This window comes from Hyalella azteca, unplaced genomic scaffold (genome assembly GCF_000764305.2).
Source record: "Hyalella azteca isolate HAZT.00-mixed unplaced genomic scaffold, Hazt_2.0.2 contig654, whole genome shotgun sequence".
In the NCBI taxonomy this organism is placed as follows: domain Eukaryota; kingdom Metazoa; phylum Arthropoda; class Malacostraca; order Amphipoda; family Hyalellidae; genus Hyalella; species Hyalella azteca.
In genome coordinates, this window is record NW_025930993.1 from 137,599 (window position 1) to 158,493 (window position 20,895).

Sequence of the window (20,895 nt, forward strand, 5' to 3'; positions counted from 1 at the left end):
CACAGTCTAAGATTTCTTTAGAACATACACAAATAATTTACAACGTGATTATATATTTGAAAGGCAATATTGCGGAAATTAACGTGTGCTATTCTTTTTTTTTATAAAATTCTGCTTCATGTAACTGAGTTCATTGGATGCTCTCGAGCAACATTTAAAAAACGCTTCTAAAAACATCTCTTGAACATTTAAACCTAAATAAAAACATGCAAGGGTATAAAAACTATTTCATATCGAACTTAAAGGCATCATAAAAGTTCCTATTCCATGGAGACCATCTCCTTCAACACAAAATTTGCAGGCACAGTTAATTTAAATTTGTCTCTTTGGTAGTAGGTACAAACCTCGGCGAGAAGCTATAGCTGAAATACAACCCTCAGTTGCACTCAGTGTTAATTAACATTGTCTTTGGAATGAAGTTTGAAACATTCAGGTACAAGACTATACAAAATCCAGGCTACGTACAGGGCGTGAGAAGCTCAACGGTTGACAAGTTTTGACAGACTTGGGTGATGTTGAATCCCCGAGACGAGAATATAAACTTTTTTGATAACTCTTCTATGAATTTCTATAGTAATATCCTATCCAATATTCAGCAATATAAATGTCTCTGATCAAAATTGAATCTATCAATATTCATTATCACTAGATAGAAAAAATATACGAAACTATGTAGGTAGAAAAGCTGAACCCGGCCAACTCGTCAACTCAGAAGGCCTTTTCAAGAGACAACTATTTATTTACATCACTTTACCAGAAACAACCAGATATTCAACATGTATAAAAAGACAATATAATTGTATTTTGATCTTTTCTTACATTGAGCAAAATGGAGCAGATAAAAACCCACCGTTTGGAATAATTTTCATAATAAAATAGCATTTCATGCATAATAAAAGCATGTCATGGAAGAATCTTGGTTTTCAGATATTAGGCTGAATCATTTTATCTACTGTATATCTACTGTTTATTTGTGAAATATCTAATGTATTTACTGCAACAACGCAAGTTGAAAATCTTTTCACAAAACGGGAAGAATGCAAAATAGTCTATGCAGTTGTGTTATAAAAACCCTGGCGTCCATTAAAATACAAACCTGTTGAGTTATGCTTGCTAGGATCGCCAGGTCGTCCTCGAATCTGATAAAGAACTTCCCCTCAACTGCTCGATTGTGGCTCGCCACGGCGCCCCTTCTCGGGGAGATGAGCATACCTCCTCCGACATGGATGACTTACTCTCATTGCTCTCTTCATCTTGTTGTTGTTGTTGGCGCTGCTGTCTTGCCAACAGCTCTTTTTGTTTTTGAAGTTGCTGGAAGAGAAAAGGTTCCGGTTACGGTCACTCTATTGAATGCGTTGACGGTAAATTATATTTGCGTCATATTTTTATGTTCGCAAATTGAAGAATTTCTATGAAAGGTTGGAATATTGTGGAATATCCGTTTTGTATTTATTCTATCTAACCTCCTTCAAAAGGAAACAATTTCCTGACATTCGAACTTCACTCTCATTTTATAAAAAAAAAAATTCCAAGACGCGCTTCCATTTAAATCAAACATAACAAGTTTTACCTTAGCGTTTAACAGCGCTTGGTGCCTATAATGTGAAGCAAGAAGTTCCAGAGAGGCAAGATACGCAGCCGTCGCACGGCCGCCAGTGTCGTTAGACCATTTGCTGACAAGTTCCTTCTCCCGCTCTTCCCTCCAGCGGGTGCCAATCTCCCAGTCCAGGTCGTCAGTCCATCGATTGCTACTGGGGCCTTCAGAGGAGCTCTCGGATGGGGATCTGCTGCGAAGGCGTTGGTTAAATTGTCCAGCCAGCAGACCCCTGTCTCTTGGCAAGACCGAAGTGCGTCCTTCTTCAGCGAAAACCTCAGCTCGACTTACAGGTTCATCGTTATCTGCCAAGCGTTTGGGATGAACGTCTATAATCCTAGGAGTGCCCACTCCGACGCTGCTAGACCGGTTTAATGCTTGAGGTCTGGAGTTCAAAGTCCGGAGATGCCGAGGAGGTTGTATTATAATGGGGTTCACGGCTTCAGTGAGAGAGAAAATATTATCAGAAAATGCTGAAAATCCGAACATCTCGTTTACAGGAGTCCTGTATGTCTCTCTTTTTTGCATTGGTAAGATAAAATTCTGGCAGGAAAAATCGGCAGCAGCAGAATGACGTAAGCGAACGGGTTTCGGAGGTCTAGGAGGAGCAGCGGCCACAGTTGATATTAGAGTAGTATTCTCAGACTTGTTAATTTCAATAACAGTTACGTTAGATTTGCTTCGTCTTGGTTTCTCGGTTTTGAGAGATGTTTTTTCCGATGGTGATGGGGGACCAGAGTGGTGAGGTGACGGTTCCTTGCTGCTCACTTCAGGGGATGAATATCCCGAAGACGATGATGAGCTTAGCTGAGGCTGCGATGCAGAGCGATTGGCGGAGTTAACGAGACGGCCCGCGCCAACACCGATAGTCATGTACCCGGAAGAAGCATAACTTTTGTTCTTCGGAGCCACGCTTAAATTCGTTTGGGCACACGAAGCTCGTCTGCGAATGGGTTTGTAAGTTTCAGTTTGGCATCCAGCGGTCCTAAAAGATGGGACTCGTAGAACTATTTTATTTCTCCTGATTTCTCCGCTTGGAATTCTTCCCAGTAACTGGTCAGACTCACCAATAGCCTCCTGGTGAGCCACTTCATAATGGCTTCTGGACCTCTTGTTTGTATCTTGCAATTCTCGATCATAATTTGTTCCAGAAGAATTGAATGATCTACCGTCCGTTGAATAGTTTTTCCCGTAAGTTCTTGCTGTATTTAACACTTTACTCTCAGTTTCAGGCTCTTCATTCTTGTTCAATTTTTGATTCATTATTTTCTTCTGTAAAACGGAATATCTTGGAGGTTTCGTTATCCCATTTTTTGTGATGGTAATGGTCTTTGGTTTGGGTGTCGTTGGAACAGAGGGTTTGATAAGGGGTACAGGTGTCACGACTCCAGGTCTCGCAGGCTCGTAGTTATCTTTCGGGTCTGTTTGAGAAGAACTCTCATCGGTAGATAATTTGTCATTTTCTTCTATCACCGGTAAAGGAGTGGAATCGAAATGTGTTACTCGAATATCATGGTATCTACTAGGGGTCGTGAACTTGGGAGTAGATTTTTCTTTATGGTATTTGAAACCATTGTAGTTGTCAGTTATTTCTTGTCTTGGGCTTGCATAAGTATTTGCTTCAAGCTCGTTCGGTTCTTCGTGATATTTGTAATTTTTATCGTTCATTGCGTAAAAGTTTTCCGCATTAACTCCAATGGCTGAGTTACCGTTGGATTCTGTTCTAACTGACGTCAGTCGAGGCAAGAAGGAACGGGATTCTTGTGTACTGATACCCTGTCCCACGTTAGGAACAAATGAATTGTTAGCAGATGAATATTCGCTTCGGTCACTCACTTGATATTCAAACCTCGGAGAATGAATTGTGTAATTAATCAGACTTTGATTGTAATACAAGGATCGAGGTTTAGCGTAATCAGGCTCCGGAATGTTGGCTTTTGGAGAATCTGAGGACGAGGATGATATAGACATCTTCTCCAAAGTCTCCATCGAATTTAGTGTAGGAGACGAAAAGCTATACACACTGTACATTTTGACGCGACTTTCAGCTTCGCTCGACTCGTTATTGTCACGTGACACAGGCCTTGACAACTGCTGACAGGCATGGACGCATTTACTAGGCAGATCAACGAGGGCATCCACAAGACTGGGCTCGGAAGACTTGCCGCTTGCAAGACTGCCGACTTCCAGCACCGAAGAGCTATCCAGTTCATCAAGTGAACATCCTTGGAACTTATGACTCAATGTGAACTCGTTTCTCGTCATTTCTGATTTAGTTGTTTGCAATGAGTTTGATCTTGCAACTGGTTTTGATGGTTTGGAATACTGGCCGATGGATGGAATGATGAGCTTAGGCCTGGGAAGCGCAGGCATGGCAACGGGATAAGATTTTCTGTAGTTACCATTTAAAATGTTTTCAATATTCAAGTCTCTTTGCTGTGCAAAACTCTGAGATCGTTTGGGTCGTTGGTGAACTTTCGCATAACGAGGCATTGCGAAGGAAGAATGTCGAACTGGAGGCTTTCGACCGGGGAACGGATGCTCTAAGCCCATGGGATAGAGGGACGAATCATCATCAGTAGAAAACACCCATGCCGCAGGCTGCTTGGGATTCAAGGTGCTGGGTAGGCTGTTCTCGAGGGTAGTCAAGGTGTCGAAGTCCTGTAACAAATAACTGATTACTACCTCAGCAAAAAATTTGGCTTTATGATCAATCCAACAACTGTCATGAAAGAATATTTTAACAGAAAATATTCTCAATAGTCAATAGGATTACAAGAGAATTACGCACGTAACAACAACTGAGTAATTCAGTGTCAGCGAAATAGTATTAACAAACTTCAGGGTAATCTAAACTATTGTTGCAGTCACTAACCATTATCTTCTTCCGAAGTTCGACCAGAAAGTCCCAGAGTCTAGGTAGACGATGGCATGCGGCATTAAGAAAGAACCGTGAAAACACCCTCAGGTCGAGTATTCAAGGTAAAACAAGTAAGGTCGACTTAAAAAGATGAAGAACGAATAATTGTTAAGCGGGGCATGAATGTTTTGGAAGATTTTGCTCCAGTACGCATAAGAACATAAAATTTTGCAAATGAATAAAATATTAATGTCTCCGAAATCTTCCATACCAGAAAAAGTCTTTCTTTAGAATAATATGACAAGTAACTAATCAACATTGAATAAATGAATAGAAGAAGCACATTTTAATGCAATATTTGGACTATTGGTTTTCATAGAACGGTGGCGGGGGCGGGGGCGGCAAAGTTTGGCGAATTGCCAAGGATGACCTCGACGATTTCCAGCCGCTTCTCGAAGCCCTACCTTCACTGGCAGCAGAACAAGCAACACTCATAGACCCATCTGAAACATAGCCGTCACTGGGACATGCGTTCATTTTTAAATCTTGAGTGGCGGACGAGCGTTGTTGAGGATTGGTGTTGGGGCCAGAAAACTCAGTCTCGCGAGCTGTTGACCCATTGCCATGAACTTGGGCAAGTTTGACATTATAGAACGACTCATGATGATGCGGAGTGGAGTTAACATCGCCACTGTCACTAGATAGCAAATAAATAGTATCATCACCCTGAATATTATCAGACGATTCCCGTGTTTTCAATTTAGATGAAAGATTGACACGGCTTGTTAAGTTTTTTTGATCAATGTTGAATAGTTCGGAGAAATTTACGCAAGGAGGTGTGCCATTTCCATCTCCGATAGAGTATTCGTTGCTCGGTTGAGTCGATTGAAGTTCCTCACTAACTTCAGGGATTGATTGAACTGGAGATTTGGACATTGATTTTTTGCATGAATTACCATAAATAATGTTTGTAGAGTGGCCATCAGGCATATTCAAAGCGGGGCAAAATCGCGCAGATTCGAGATACTCGACGTAGTCTTTCACAAGAGAGCTTCTTTTGCCGTCACCTGGAGTCTCACTTTCAACGGCAGATCGTGGCGTCTCAACCTCCTCTGATTCAAAGGCATCATCATCTTGACGAAACGAAGAAACACGTGACACACCGCCAACACTGTCCAGTCTAGCACCAAGCCGATTTCTTCCTAGCGACATGGCGTAGTAAGAACTTTTTTGTTGATTTCCCGTTATGGTTTCAAACGAAGGACTCTCCACACATTCAATGTAGGACTTTCTAGTTGAGGGCCGCATCGTGTTTGAGCGGAAAGAGGGGGTTTTTAAGATCAGTTCCATCCCCTCATGTTGAGGAATATCAATCTGCTTCGAGTAAACTACCGAGGAACGAGGATCAGGCTTTGAAGATCTGTTTGGTCTGAAAGTTGAATATCTACTCATTAGGTGAGGAGCATAGAAATCATCAACAAGCTCGTCATTGCTAGCAACAATGTATTCTCCCTGCGACTCGGAGAGTTCGTCGTTTGTAGACTCTCTTTCTCTGTCTGATTCATCAGGCAAGATGAAATTCCACGAGTCTGGGTGGTTACGTAAGAAGTAAGGAACGCTCTCTTCTGGCATTATCCCTCTTGGTCGATAACTTGGATAACTGATTTTGGGGACATTGTAAAAACTTAGTACTTCATTGTTAGGCAGTCGAGATATAGTTCTTCTGTCAAGGGTGCTTCGTTTGATGGCACCGGTGCTAAACTCTCCATTGATGGAATCTTCCTTCGCAGCTGTTTTGCGTCGTTTGCTAGAGTTAGACTTTCTTCTCATTTTAAGCGAAAATTTTTCTTTCAAGCTCTTGCGTCTATATCCGTCTTCTCGACCAGCTATGGTATTGTACGCTCGTTGGCTCTTGTCACGGAAAACAACTTCTTCATCAAACTTCAACAATTCCCTGGAACGCTTGGCTCTTTCAGAGTCGAAAACGTCGTCCTCGTCACCGTCATACGCACTTTCAAGTTTGTGCGAGTTAATAGTGACAAGGTTAGGGTCTTTCTCAGCAGTTCTGCATTGGTTCAGCTGATTAATTTCAAAAGCCGATTTTTCAGGTTGCCTTTTGTTGTTTGTTTCTCCCTCTGTTAAGTAAGGGCCAAAATATGGTAGATCGTATATGTCCTCAGACAGCCTGCGAATTTCGTTCAAATTGTTGACAGGAATGGTCCTGCCGTCGACTTGAGCGACCAAATTATTTGTATCTGAAACATAGCCAGCGGAATTGCCTAATTCGGGTAAAATATAATCATTATTAACATGAACATCCTGCTTATCGTCCAAGTGATTGCAGTGCGAGTCACCATAACGAAGAAAAGACGATATGGTGCTACTATTGCTACCAATGCGCGATCGCTCATTTTGTGCAGTGCTATGGTCAACAGGTCCGGTGAAATGGGGATGAGAAATGTGTGTGTTCCGTGCACAACATAAGTGCGAGTTAGTTAGAGGTTTAGAGATATCAGTTTGAGGAACAGAGTCATGCATCAAAACATTACTGCTTCTAGAAACATCATCGCATGCATCAACAACAGGATGAGATGAATTTGCAGACGACAGAAGCCTGTCTCTCCCTACAGGCGAAAGCATTGACGAAGAGTTGTAGTCTTGAGTAGCTCGTAGGCGACTTGGTGGAAAGAACCTCGATTTTCCGTCAAGTCCTAGCCTCGGCAGAACTACCTGTCGATTTCTAGGGACGGTTTCATCGTCTTCGCGCGACTGAGAAAGTTCTTCAGAGAAGTTATCCTTAGGAGCCGAGTTGAAGGAGCTTATGTTGTACCGGGATGCGAGTGAAAAATGGCCCTTTAGGTGAACAGGACTTCTGATGCTCAAACAAAACACAACTTGAGCTACAATGAAGCTTGCCACCAACGCCACACATGTGGCTCCCGTGCTCAGCCACACAGCTGAAAGTTAAATTATTGTATGAGTAATAAATTGTGCTAATAATTAAAGCTCTAAAATTCAGGCAGGCAATTGATTTAGGAGTTATTATTTTAGGAGGAGAAGAGTTATTTAGCAGCATTATACAAAGTAGGGGTAAAATGTGTATCGAAATGATTACTTAGAGGTTGAAAAGAGAAATAATTATAACATCGGTCATTGTCTCTCATCGAAAAGCAATAAAATTCAAGTCTGTTTACAAGTTTGCATGGAAATTAAAAGCTCAATCTGCAAAAGTTAGCAAGAAATAACGAAAACATACTTTACAGAGAAAGTGATTGTGACATTTTCACTTATCACATATATAAACATTACAAGTAATTTAGATTTATGATCACATTCAAGTCATGAATGTGATGTTCATGAACGCGTTCAAGAACAGACTAGATAAAGCTATGGAAAAATATATGTTCAGATTTGAAATGCCTAGCTCCTTATCGAACCCGGTGGAAGTCTAGTAGCTACTTCAAACTATCGTCAGTCATGAAAAGATACGGTCAAATGACACGATTTTAGATCTTCTGTGAACAAGGCACGAAAAGGAAAAGGAAAGGATGTGGCGACAGGCCAGATCAAGCCTACGCTTCAGCGCCGACATCACTATGTTATGTTATGAGAGCTGCTCTCGCTCACCCAGTTTGAGCTGCGGCTCCAGTGCCATGGCTACGATGTAGACTCTGTCTTCTTCTGATAGAAAGAAACCCGTCTCAGCGACCTGAAAAAAAAATGTTATAGAAACAGTCACAGGGCAATTTAATTGTATTTAAGTTGAAGAAATAATACAGAAATAAACCCGTCTCAGAAACCTGAAAATAATATAGAAACAGTCGTAGTGCAATTCAATTGTATTTAAGCTACAGAAATAAACCAATCTCAGCGACCTGAAAAAATGTTATAGAAACAGTCGCAGGGCAATTCAATTGTATTCAAGTTTTTAAACAATAATATTGCTTAGACGTAACTTCACCAACAATTTGAGATCAGAGAAATTGCCAAGTAACTTTATTATATCTTCGTGAAAATGTTTCGTAGACCAGCTCCATTGTCAGTTAAAAAATTTAAATAACACATGCACAATCAAATGAGTAAACTAAAATAACACGGAACAGATTAAAACCTGCGTAAAGAATAAACGATCCACAGAACATAAAAATTTATCAATTAAACATTTTACGATGATCAGAACTAAAAGCGTTACTACGATAAAATTTCCGTTTAAAAATTGATTTCAAAATGCTTGGTTGCATATTCGACGCTTGGGATTTATTAATTTATGAATCTCAGCATATTTTTGTAACTTTCGGGAAATTGAAGAAAAAAAACTTTTTAGCAACGCGTCAAAGGTTTTTAACACCGTCGCAGCACGATTTTCTTGCATTCAATTAAAAAATATAATGAGGAATTAGCTGAAAATATATCTCTCCAGTGGCGGACGCCTACTCATCATAACTTACCGTTATTTGCTCAATAACTACACGTGTTAATGACATTGATCATGATCATTAAAAATCATTACCTTTTCAGTAACCATATTAATAGCATATATCATCAAGTTTCATTACCTGCACAATGACCATGTTGATGACATTGATCATGATCATTAATAATCATTACATTTTCAGTAACCATGTTAATAGCATATATCACAGTGTTTCGTTACCTGCACAATGACCATGTTGATGACATTGACCGTGAGGACTATAAGGGCGACTGTAAGAATGAGTCGAGCTTTCCTGTTGGTCTGTCGCTGCCACGAGCAATAGAGCAGCAGAAGCGCGGCCAGCATCCCCTGCAAATAACATCGTTACTTGACATTAAAATATATTATGAAATTTGGAAGATAAAGATACTATAATAGTGTAAATAATTAGGCTAAACACTGAATTATTTAATGTTACTAGTTTTTTCTTTGTCTCATATTCTTCCCAAGCGATTAGGTTCTATTTACACATCAGGAATCTACCCTCAACAACTACACTTTTCACTTTGTGGTTCACTTGCACAAAGACTTGTGTTTCTCCCAACACACCTCTTTAGAGGAAAATCTGTCATACAGTTAAGTAGAACATTTGCGAAAACTATCTGACAGCTTTTGAAATAAGAATTCAATCTCTACCATTTATTTATTTATTTATAATTCAATCTCTACCATAGAATCTGGGGACTCACAAGACATCCCGTGATGTTTAGGAGACTATTAGAGTTTACTATTTCGATTTGCAAGAACTATTTGCAAGAACCATTTCTGACAGCTTTTGAAATAAGAATTCAATGTCTACCATTTATTTATTTATTTATAATTCAATCTCTACCATATATTCTTGGGACTCACAAGACATCCGGTCCAGATGTTGGAGGCGGTCCTGAAGAGAGGCGTCGTGGCGAGGCAGTAGGCACCCACAGCGGCCTGCGTGGCGCCAGCCACCAGCAGCGCGCCTCCGCCCCCACCCACCAACCACGCCCCAACCCTCCACAACATCGCCACTGTTAAAACAAGTTTTTTACACGTTGGTTACACGTTCAAAAATGTTATTTTACGCGTAGGCTACACGTTGAAACGTGTTATTTTACACGTTGGTTACACGCTGAAACATGTTATTTTACACGTTGGCTACACGTTGAAGCGTGTTATTTTACACGTTGGCTACACGTTGAAGCGTGTTATTTTACACGTTGGCTACACGTTTAAACATGTTATTTGACAAGTTGGTTACACGTTGAAATGCATAAATTTCACGGAGGATACATGGAGCAGGTGCATATAAACATATAAATTGAAATTATGAAGTTATGCATCCGCACGCGTCGAAGTTGCTTGGTGCAACGAATTGCGTCTAATTTCTTTATCTAATGTAATTTAATAAAATATGATGCACTACTAATTAAGCCATTCTGGCCTTCGGCCGATTTTTAACCACTGAGCCACCTGCCGATTTCGACCAAAATTTTCGCAACAACCTGCGGGCTGGAACCTGGAGCTCGTTGCTCTAATCTTGGCAATATTAACCGCTCGTCCAGACCGAGACGGAAAAAATATAACTCAGTACTCACTGCAGTGAGTGACAGAGCGCATTTTGTCATCGACGAAAACGTGAAGTCACAGACGGACAGACAGACGGACGGACGGATGGACAGACGGACATGGCGGGCACAATAGTGAATTTTTTCCATAAATGATAGAATGCTCTAAAAATGCGTAACGAATCGCGATTTTGCGAGTTATCATTACGCAGGGGCCATGCTGATCTTCTCTAATTTGCACTTTTTTTAGTTTATGTGCATTTGAAACAGGCACAACTATGAGCGATACAAAAATAATCACTTTTATTAGTTATTCACAAATAGGAACGCATTGCAAGTGTAACAAATTAACAAATACTCACTTGGCAATTAAGACGAGATTAGATGCAAATGCTTCCAAACGAGCTTGTTAAGTTAACGTATAGGCGTAGTACAGTCCTGAGACCAGTCCAAAAGTCTAGAAACTAACGACTTTTCTTCAAAATATCGAGGTAATTTTCTAGCCCATCGACAGCAAAATTAGAAATTACAGCCAAATATAAGGTACACCGGATTACATTTTGTAGGAAAATGATGTTTTTATGCAAAACAATACCTAATGAAGTTATTTTTGTTAAGATAGTAGTTCAGGAACGAATGGATTGCTTATAATAAGAGTTATGCAATCTAGATATTTATATCACACTAGAGCATCTGGAAAGCCTGAAAGTTGATGTCACAACTGTTCAATGCTCTATCGATCAAAATAAAACTTGGAAAACTAAGTTGATGCATACATATTTAGTTTTTGAAGTTAGCAAAAAATTGAACCGCACTTTATGCCCACAATTTTTACGCTTGAATTATCATAAACGAAAGTGCAAAAACATAATCAATGCATAACGAATCACTACTAAAAGTAGTTCATCCTATCTCAGTCTCATAGATGTCACCTATAAAGGGTTTATAGCAACAATCACGCGTGACGACTGAAGTGCCATCTGTAAGTCTATCAGAATTTGAAGCGTTTATAACGGATCAAGAAATACGAATGACAGTATGATTAATTAGGTACACCACATCTCATTTTTTTCATATTTGACAAGTTAAAAGCATCTGAAGCGTCACCAACAGCAGTATTGCACCAACTGTCACCAGGTCCCTAGTTTCAAGAAGCACCGGAAAAACGCGAGTGACGTCACGAGTGGCCAGCGGAAACGCTCGTCCGCTTCGGCCCGGGCATCTCTGCGTATTATCGTAAAAGGTGAGCACGTGCCAAGTATTCTCTGACGAATACAAAGAAATTCGTGGTAAATAAGTAATAACATGAATTTGTTATTTTTTTTATTTTCTTTTTAATGAAGAATGAATGACGCTGAAAAGGAGGTATTCTCTTACCGATGCAGTAAGTAGGATAAAAAGGTAAAAACTTAATAATCACACAAATAAAATTATGGAGTTTTGCAAGACATGTACCGATTTAATCGTGTTAAAATTTTCCGTACAATTTAAACAAATTTTACTAAAAAAATCTAACAGAAACTGAAATTTGTGCGAAACCGAAAGAGGTCAGTACCCGATATTCCTGGCTACAGAAAATCACATGAACCATAATGAGGAAGGCACTCATCGGCAACAAAAAACATGGACAGCTCATGCGCGTTAACGGTACATGGATAACCACACAGGTACGGTTCAGCTTAGTTGTTGAAGAAAACATTAAGAGCAACGCCAGCTGCGGACAATTAGCAAGAACTATACGGTGTGTTCACTGTAACAGTACGTGTGACTGATACTACTGAAGCACTGACAGATGGACGACGAAACCGCAATGAAAAAACGAAGTCTTGTCAATTCACATCACAAGTATGGGTATTGTGGAAATGCAGATATATAGAGCGAAGAGTTCTTGCTTTCATTGGCCGGATTTATTGATAGATAGTCAGGAAATTATTTAATACAAGAATAAAGGAAAACGAAAAATCCCGAGACGTGACTATCATAACATTTGTAGTTCGCGGGCTGTGATCGAGAAGTTGGCGGTCGCCAAGCAGATGTCAAAAACAGTCTCAAGCACACATAATTCTGGAAATGGATACCTGACAGGTACTTACTGTACATTCTGTTACAATTAGGTATCGATAATAGTATTTATTATTAAATACATGACCAGTGACCACACCCCGATGTGATGACACGACGACGTTTGGTCAATAAATCGAGAGAAACTATTCCACCACAAGAGATTATCTGAAACAAATCGTCCTGCTGAGATCATTTTGACAATCATAATAATAAAAATAATACCACTACCAAGTTCGAGAAAAATACCGACTAAATAAGTATTGAGATTGCTGCTGCTATTTCGTACGAGAAACCGCTCGAGTTTAACCAACCACGTCCGCAGAGATGTGAACAAACATCGACCATTAGCTGCATCCAGCACTCGCAGAAAGAACTTCTCACGATGTGAAGTGGGATGTGCATTCTCCCTCTGGAAAAAACGTGACCATATGTACGGTACCGACACGGTATACCTGCTGCAGCGTATCATTATATCGCTTGATCAACGGCATGTAGAATTTGATGTCCGATATGCCTGCGCGTGTGATTTTATAGCCGCCACTGATCGCCATCTAAATGACAGTGATCGAAACCGATCTCAATTCTTCTCCCGTTCTGAGGAACGGGACTCAGCGATTGAGTACACGAGTGTCTCATCATCTTAATCCTAATTTCGAGAATACTGTTTGCAATCTATAAATAGGTTCAAAAGAAATAGCGTAAGACTAAATTTTTAACTGCAAGAAAATAAATGAAATTAAAAATTCAAATTTCACAAAAAAATCATAAATTAGCGAAATTTGCACTGGCACTCACTGATAAAAAATAGACTCAGATGATAACACCTATGGGCCATAAAAAGCAGATAATTCACCACATTAATAATCATTGTCGATTTTTCAATGATATTCCGGGCTTGTGCATCGAAACAGAACCTTCCTCAAAGAACACAGAATAATTGTGAACCAATGATCCACAAAAGAGGACTCCAGGACCAGGGCCTATAGATACTTTCAGAAAAAGTTAAGAGACCGTAAGTTCATCAGCCAATCATTGACGGCCTTTCAAGCAAAATCCACCAATAAAAGACACGAAAATAAAGCGTAAGTACTTACGTTCACTTAGCGAATTTTGAAAGTATGTCCCCAGATCATCAATTAGCATACATACGGTGACCACGCTGAAATTTACATGTTTAAACAAATCAAGGTGCGAATAAACTCCGCTCAACCACATTAATAATCATTGTCGATTTTTCAATGATATTCCGGGCTTGTGCATCGAAACAGAACCTTCCTCAAAGAACACAGAATAATTGTGAACCGATGATCCAGAAAACGGACTCCAGGACCAGATCATCAATTAACATACATACGGTGACCACGCTGAAATTTACATGTTTAAACAAATCAAGGTGCGAATAAACTCCGCTCATTAGTCACTGCATGATTTCGACAGCAGGTTCGTGATAAGAACGAGTTTTGTAAATAGCGAACGGTCTCACTTCGGATTCGAACTAAATTCTGTTATGGATACAAACTAAGTAGCACTTAGATAAGAATATGTGCTTATTATAAGCCGTCTAGATTTCTCTCCACAAACTGGCAAATGGCATAAAAATGTAAAGTTTTACCTCATTTTTACAAGTCCATGGACTATTTGGTCATTCCGACTTCATGTATATTTTCAACTCATGAATAGTTTTAACGAAAATCGCTTCTTAAATTATATGCGCGTTAGACCTAGAGACCCGATCCTTTAAGTTCAGCTTAAAACAATCGTATCGCTGGTGAATTTAACTCCGAGAAAATGTTGGCAACAGTAACAACATGATTGTAATGTCGTCAGCTAACCCGGAACACTTTATCATCAAACAAACGTCTCGATGCCGTGTAAAACTTGAAACAGAGCATCAACCAAGTTGATTAGTGCTTATTTCATAATAATAAAACTAATGAGCGGAGTTTTAAATGTGAGGTGACTAGAATCACTTTTTCCAATAATGGTAGTTTCAACAAAATGTTGACTGTTGAAAATCTGCACTGATATAGCAAACATAATTCTAAACGCAGCATAAGAGCAATGTTTTTCCTTGAATAGATGTAATATGTATACGAATTGCGAGGTGAAAATAAAAGAAAAAAATTATTCGTGATTTATAACTCTCAGCCCAAAAAAAAAAAGAATTTTACTCAACCGGTCAGAAACTCCGCGTAAACAACCCATCAGTCCTTTTAAAAACTTCATACACACGTACTGAGAGCTAATCGTTTGCCTCTATCTATCATCCTTGATGTGCGCATACCTTGAGTTAAATAGTTCAGTTAATGGCAGCCATTCTCATCCAGCGCAATAAATTAGCGTCTATTACAGTCGTACAAGCGCAGCATGAAGAAAAGTTGTGTTATACCGATCCTTTGAATTTAAACACACGTACAGAGGGCAAATAACGTATAGACGGCAACTTGTGCATTTAGCGCACAAGTTGCATGTGGATATCGTGCAGTCATATGCGAGCACGATGCATGGGCGTCATATCCGATGAGCCAAGACGTTACAGTTTTCCTTTTCCGGTTGTGTATTTCAATATATTAGAAGTTTCAGGAGGTTTTATCGATAGAAATTCATATAGAATTGAGGTTTTATATTATTTACCGGATCTCAGGAATATTTAATTAAACTTTATAATATTTTTCTTATCATGTGAACGCTGTTGGAACATACGCTGAGTTGCTGTGTTGAAAAAAAAAAACATTGTTAAAAAGTGTCATGTCGACATGTCATTGAAAAGTGTGTTGGCAGTCACACGTTTTAAAGTGTCCACTCGTGACAGTACAGTAATGGAGTTAACGACATCGTTAAACCTGCCAAGTTAAAAGACATCGTTAGGCTTGCAATGCGAAGTTAAAGACCATAAACGAGGACCTGCAAACCATATGTCACCAAAAGTCCAGTGTTCGTTGCACTCAAGAAAAGTTCATTGAATGTCACATCCGTGACGTGGGAGCAGCTCGGATAAATGCTTTATTGTTTCCGACAGCAGTTTGCGTTCTGCGGAATCGCCGTCGAATATCTCTGTCCGCCCAATAGATGGCAGCCATAGCTTTCTTCCCTCTAGAAATATATTTTGTTGTCGCAGAAAACCAGAGGACGTCTCATTTTTCGATGATTTTCCGTGAAATTACGTTGAAGGAAATATTTCATACCGTTAGGAGCAAAACACAGTGGCGGAAAGGAGTTGCAATCCCGAATAGGGAAGCTTTTATTTCCGTACCTGCTTTTGAAGAGCCAAATTTTCAAAAGAAGAACACGTTCAGAGGTTCACGAGTCAGTATACCGTACTGTAGGCAATATTCATGATACAAGGACTATATCATATTGATTAGTTTACACAGAGACTGTGTACAAGACGCAATTGTAAAAAAATGAAACTTTACTTCCTTATTCAAAAGGTTTCTGATGCATTCTAGAAATATATTCTTCATCATTCACCACAATTTCATTTAAAATTAATATACGTTTTTAGAATGCAAGCCAAAACAAGCAAGTTTGTTCGAATTAAAAAAAAAATATCCAACACTCGAAATCGATTGTATTAGCTCAAATTTTCCAAGATTACATTATTGGCTGCACTCAATTTAAAGTAAATTAATACCGCAAAATAAAATTGAGAACTACGCACTGAAACTGTCATTTAATTTAGTTAATCTATTAGTCTTCATAACTAAATATGAGACACTGTGATACAACAAAAAACTTCAAGCAGCTAGCTTAAAAAACAAAAAACACTCATAATTCGTAACTATTTTCCTACTAATGCATTCACGATTGAATGGTATAAATTTTTACCTTGAAAATTTGCTCTCTATAGCTTTATTAGTATGTATACTCTTAAACTCCCTATTTTGACGAGAAACAGCAAATCACGTCGCGTCCAAGAGTAATATTACAATCCCAATTTAAATAAAAAATTTCACACTCGAAGACCTAATGAACAATTTTATTGAAGATCTCAAGTTCACAGAGGCGTAGAACCTCCATAAGGCTAAGACAATGGAAGTGCCAAGAAGAATCAGAGGCTCTCAAGATCCTCAAGAGTCCATCACTCACGAGTGTCAGCCTGGGAGAGGTAACGAACTGAGTCATTAGCAGCTTTCAAAAGACGTAGCGGTGCAAGAAACTCCAGGTGGCTTTGGCCAGTCGATTGACCTTCTCAAATGTTGCTGGGATAACGAGAATTTGTCGAGAATCCAGCTAACTGAAGGGTTTACGAGTGACATCTGCTGAGTATCCTTAGAGTTATTGTAATTGAAATCTTTAAAAAGAAGCGTCTGCATTCTTGAAATATATACTTCATCATACATCACCATTTGATTTCAAACTAATATATGTTTTTAGAAGATACGTCAAAACAAGCAAGTTTGTCCAAATTGAAAAAAAAAACATCCCAAACCTAGTGAGATATTTTTTTAAACCAAACCAAGATATAACTAGTGGATATTGTACACGTTGTCAACCAATCAAGTGAGGTGTGCAACTGTGCATGTATGTGATCGATTATTAACACAAGATTCGTGGAGAATGACCAATAAACAACCAAGTTAAAGTTCAAAACCACATAAATCAGCCTCTCATCTTAAAAAAGAAATACTGTCTTATAACTTTATTTAATACATGCAAACAAATTTGTATCTCATGATAAGCTAATTACAATTCAGGCTAAAATTTGAAAATAAAACGTATGTAAAAGTCGAAGAACTCACACTGCTGAAGCCAAGCACTTCAGCACGAAAAACTACTCCCAACTTCTCACGTAGCAATTTTATATTTCTATAACAGAATCGTCATCGTCATAAATAGTAGCATACAGACGGCTTCCACCAGCTTTCATCGGAAAATAATTTTTCGAAGCATTGTTCATGCGCAATCAGGACGCACCTTCTGAGTGTCCAAACATTTTTTGCGGCCGACAGGAGGCAATTCAAGGCGATTGCTTACGGACCGCAGGTCTGGAATTTGCGTCCATCATATTGAAGGTCGTTTCCATTGCCAGGCCAGAAGCCTGTGGAATTCGGCCCGAGGGGCAAGAGGCTCGCTTGACCCAAGAAGTTACCACTCCAGGCAAATAACTTTGAAACGACGTATAATAAACGTTACTTCAAAGTGATTTGCCTATGCAGGGTACCATTTGCATACGACGTCACACACGATTCTTATGTTGCCGGGTAATCATTGTATTCAATCGAACAAGTATATCGAAATCCGAGACTCAAGGTTGCGCATGCTATGTCACAACACAGAATTTTACTTAATCTGATAAAATTAAAATCGAGATGCAAGAGGCAAGCTTCGTCACTCGGACAGAGGTCACCTACCTGTCCATAGGGTGAAATTAGTCATGCAATTGAAAGCTTGCAACAAATTTGTGACGAAACTTCAATTGGTTTAAGTAGTGATGCCACCAAATAAAGACATTTCTGATCATCTGTGTTCAATGAAAAAATCTGAGAATTTCGTAGATGAAGTCGATATTCTGAAAAAATGGCGGTGACTACAGATTATTCTCATCGTTAGCTCACTGATTAACTCCAGCTTTCCGGTGATGAATTTCCCGTTACATCATTTTCATCTCGAAGTAAAACATCGTTTAACCATGCACGGCAGGAAATATGATGGAGGACAAATTCAATCAACGACGGCTAATATACATTCAGGCATAAAATTTATTGATTGAATATTACAGTACTCTCTTCAAAGTTTCTTCCCTGACGGCATTCGAGAAGAGGCCTCTCAGTAAAGTAAGCCTTAGGCCGAATTGAGTCGCTTGGAGGCAGAGGCCAGGTAAGTATAGACGCTAAGCAAGTCACACCAGCTAAATAAGATGGGGGAGAAAGATCTGCCGAAGAGTAGCTCAGAGGTAGATGAAAGACCTATGGCGTCGTAATAAATTACGAGAGGTGAATCATTGAGAGAACGGTCTGCTGCAAGATGTCGCTTGCAGGGATATACGATGGAGCAGGCTTGAAAACAACTCATTCGAAGTTATATACGAGTGAAAAAAATTTTCTTCGCCTTCTTACCGCGTCTCTGTGTTTTTCGCTAGGTGTCGTAAGACTGAGGCATAGGCATATGATTAAACCAAAGTCGTCGTTTCCCTGATCCTACTTCAACTATTTTTATTCCGAGCGCCGGTACCATTTACATTTAATGTTCTAATTTAGGAATCCTAAGAACAATGCAGGAAAAATGCCATAAAATTGAATGAGTAAAGAGTTAAGAAGCTTGCTTGTTTCATTGCGCCGCTGCAACACAATGCTGTGAACGGATGCGTGTAGTGCGTACTTGCTCATGCATGCCCGGACTTCTGATCATGCTAGATGGCCGACTTGTTGTTTCAAGTACCGGGGATTTAAATGATAAATAAGAATGATGAATGTTGGGATACAAATGACTGAACATCAATTGGTAACAAATCCCCGTAGATAAAAAGAGTAGCATTAAATAATATATTACACGACATTAAATCTAAAAAACGTGTAAATTATGAATAAATCATATATAATTAATCATTTAGGTTTCATAAATTTGTTTTATTTTGTACGCAATGGTACAAAAATATTGATTTTAGCCCTTACACTTTAAATGTCCTATGATATCACCAATTTGTTATTCGTTCTCTTCATCCACTCAGTTTATGATCAAATTATGTGCGTTTAAAAATTACTTTTTAAATACAACACTTCTAAAGAGGCCAGTGTTTCCGATGTTACACATGTACAATGAATTTTTCATTTCAACATTAAAAAAAGTATTCTCTATTTTTTTTAATATTAATTTTTTTAGTTGCTTATTCGGTCAATTGATTCATGCATTGTCTCCGACTTTACACAAGTATGCAAAATTTCAGATCGATTGGAGAGGTAGAAGTGTGTTAAATATCGATTATATTGTAAGATTTGTAGCAGAAAAACAAACAAACAACAAGAAGTGAAGTTAAAGAGAAGTGTTGTACAAACGCTGCGTGCATTCACGAAGCATCAACTGCGTTTGCAAACGGTATTTTCGTGAAAACCATTGTTTTCTGTGCTTTTCATTGCCTTAACACTTTTCGATGACTCTCAAACAACGTATCTTTGACCCTTGTATGGAATTTTCTACTTATCTAATTCCTATTGTTCCGTTTCGCATATAATTCTAAACACTTATTAATTGCCTATAAAAATTACTTTTTTATTTTGCCACTGAGCTTCACTTAAACCCTGTATTTCTTAACCTTGCAAAGAATATCCTCCTCACCGGATTCCTACTGTTTTCTTTTGCAAATACTACAAACGGGCAGCAGTCCGAAGTCGAAGTCAGAAGTTCGAAAGTTTGTGTGACGATTTGTACACAACACGTGCAGCACACGGCTCCCAACAATGGGTTTTCTCACTCAAATCTGGGTTTTTGGAGCCTCTCCTGGGTTTCTAGTGTAAATTTTTGAAAGTATTCAAAATCTGGGTTTTTTGTGTATCCGTGGGGGGGGGGCGCTATGTGAATTTTATATGCCTGTGGGGGGGGCGCTAGGAATTCACTGGGGAGCCAAGGAGGGCGCCGGCCTGTAAAAGGTTGGGAACCACTGATCTACAGTCTCTGCTGTACTCCGTAGGACCGGAAGCGGCAGCAATGCAGACGGGAGCAGTAGCCGCTCTACGACCGAACCTAAGCGCTTATTGTGCTCAGAGTTTTTCTAATTTAGAAGTTAATGATGTGCTCCTCAACTCTATATTAAGTTACTATAGAAGGTTAACACGGCGTTGCTCGGGATCAGTTATTCCTGCAATTGTAGAATTACACCATAAGAATAAAATTAATTAAAAGGCATTTCAAAACGGATGATTAAGAATTGGATCAAAATTTTAAATTCCATTTTTAAAATTGTCATACATATTTTTTCATACTTATGCCCGAAAATCAAATTGGAGTTTTGTTAAATGTAGGTTTCTACGGTTCTTTCTTCGATTTACATTTCTTTATTCTCACAAAGAGATTTTGGTTAACAGTATTATGTAGAATTGGAGGAATTCTAGATAGAATTGTAGGAATTATAATGGAAGAAAGTCCCTTTTAAATTGACATTTCTCCTAGAAGATGAGTCAAACATTTGCCTCCGATTACAAAATGCAAAAAATATGTATTCGTTTATCGAATTTACTCTATAAATAAATACATTTAAATTTAATTTCTATTTTGTTCCACCTCATTCGTCCAAGTTTAGTAATGCCTTTTAACATTCTCCAACTAAAAATAGCATATCCAACCCAATTAATCTCCCGACATATGATAGGCATCGTGAACACGCGCCCTGATAGTCCCTAGATATTTACGGCGCCAGACTCCAACT

At 39.0% G+C, this 20,895-nt stretch overlaps 1 protein-coding gene and 1 non-coding gene across 5 annotated transcripts in view; both read right to left on the reverse strand.

Annotated features, from left to right (window-relative positions):
- Positions 1-20,895, reverse strand: part of LOC108674604 — a 47,779-nt gene continuing 26,884 nt past the window's right edge. Inside the window, exons 2-7 of one of the 4 annotated variants that reach the window (XM_018162568.2) lie at positions 9,781-9,932; positions 9,109-9,237; positions 8,082-8,163; positions 7,185-7,411; positions 1,571-4,255; positions 1-1,311 (exon numbers count right to left, since the gene is read on the reverse strand). In XM_018162568.2, the coding sequence (XP_018018057.1) occupies positions 1,114-1,311; positions 1,571-4,255; positions 7,185-7,411; positions 8,082-8,163; positions 9,109-9,237; positions 9,781-9,927 (3,468 nt within the window). In that variant the 5' untranslated portion in view covers positions 9,928-9,932 and the 3' untranslated portion in view covers positions 1-1,113. Of the gene's footprint in view, positions 1,312-1,570; positions 4,256-4,469; positions 4,813-7,082; positions 7,412-8,081; positions 8,164-9,010; positions 9,034-9,108; positions 9,238-9,780; positions 9,933-20,895 lie in introns of those variants that run through there. The other 3 variants (XM_047880558.1, XM_047880569.1, XM_047880572.1) reach the window with 3 other exon arrangements.
- Positions 10,637-10,743, reverse strand: LOC125177920. The gene has a single exon (XR_007156719.1). It is a non-coding gene; the product is annotated as a U6 spliceosomal RNA (small nuclear RNA).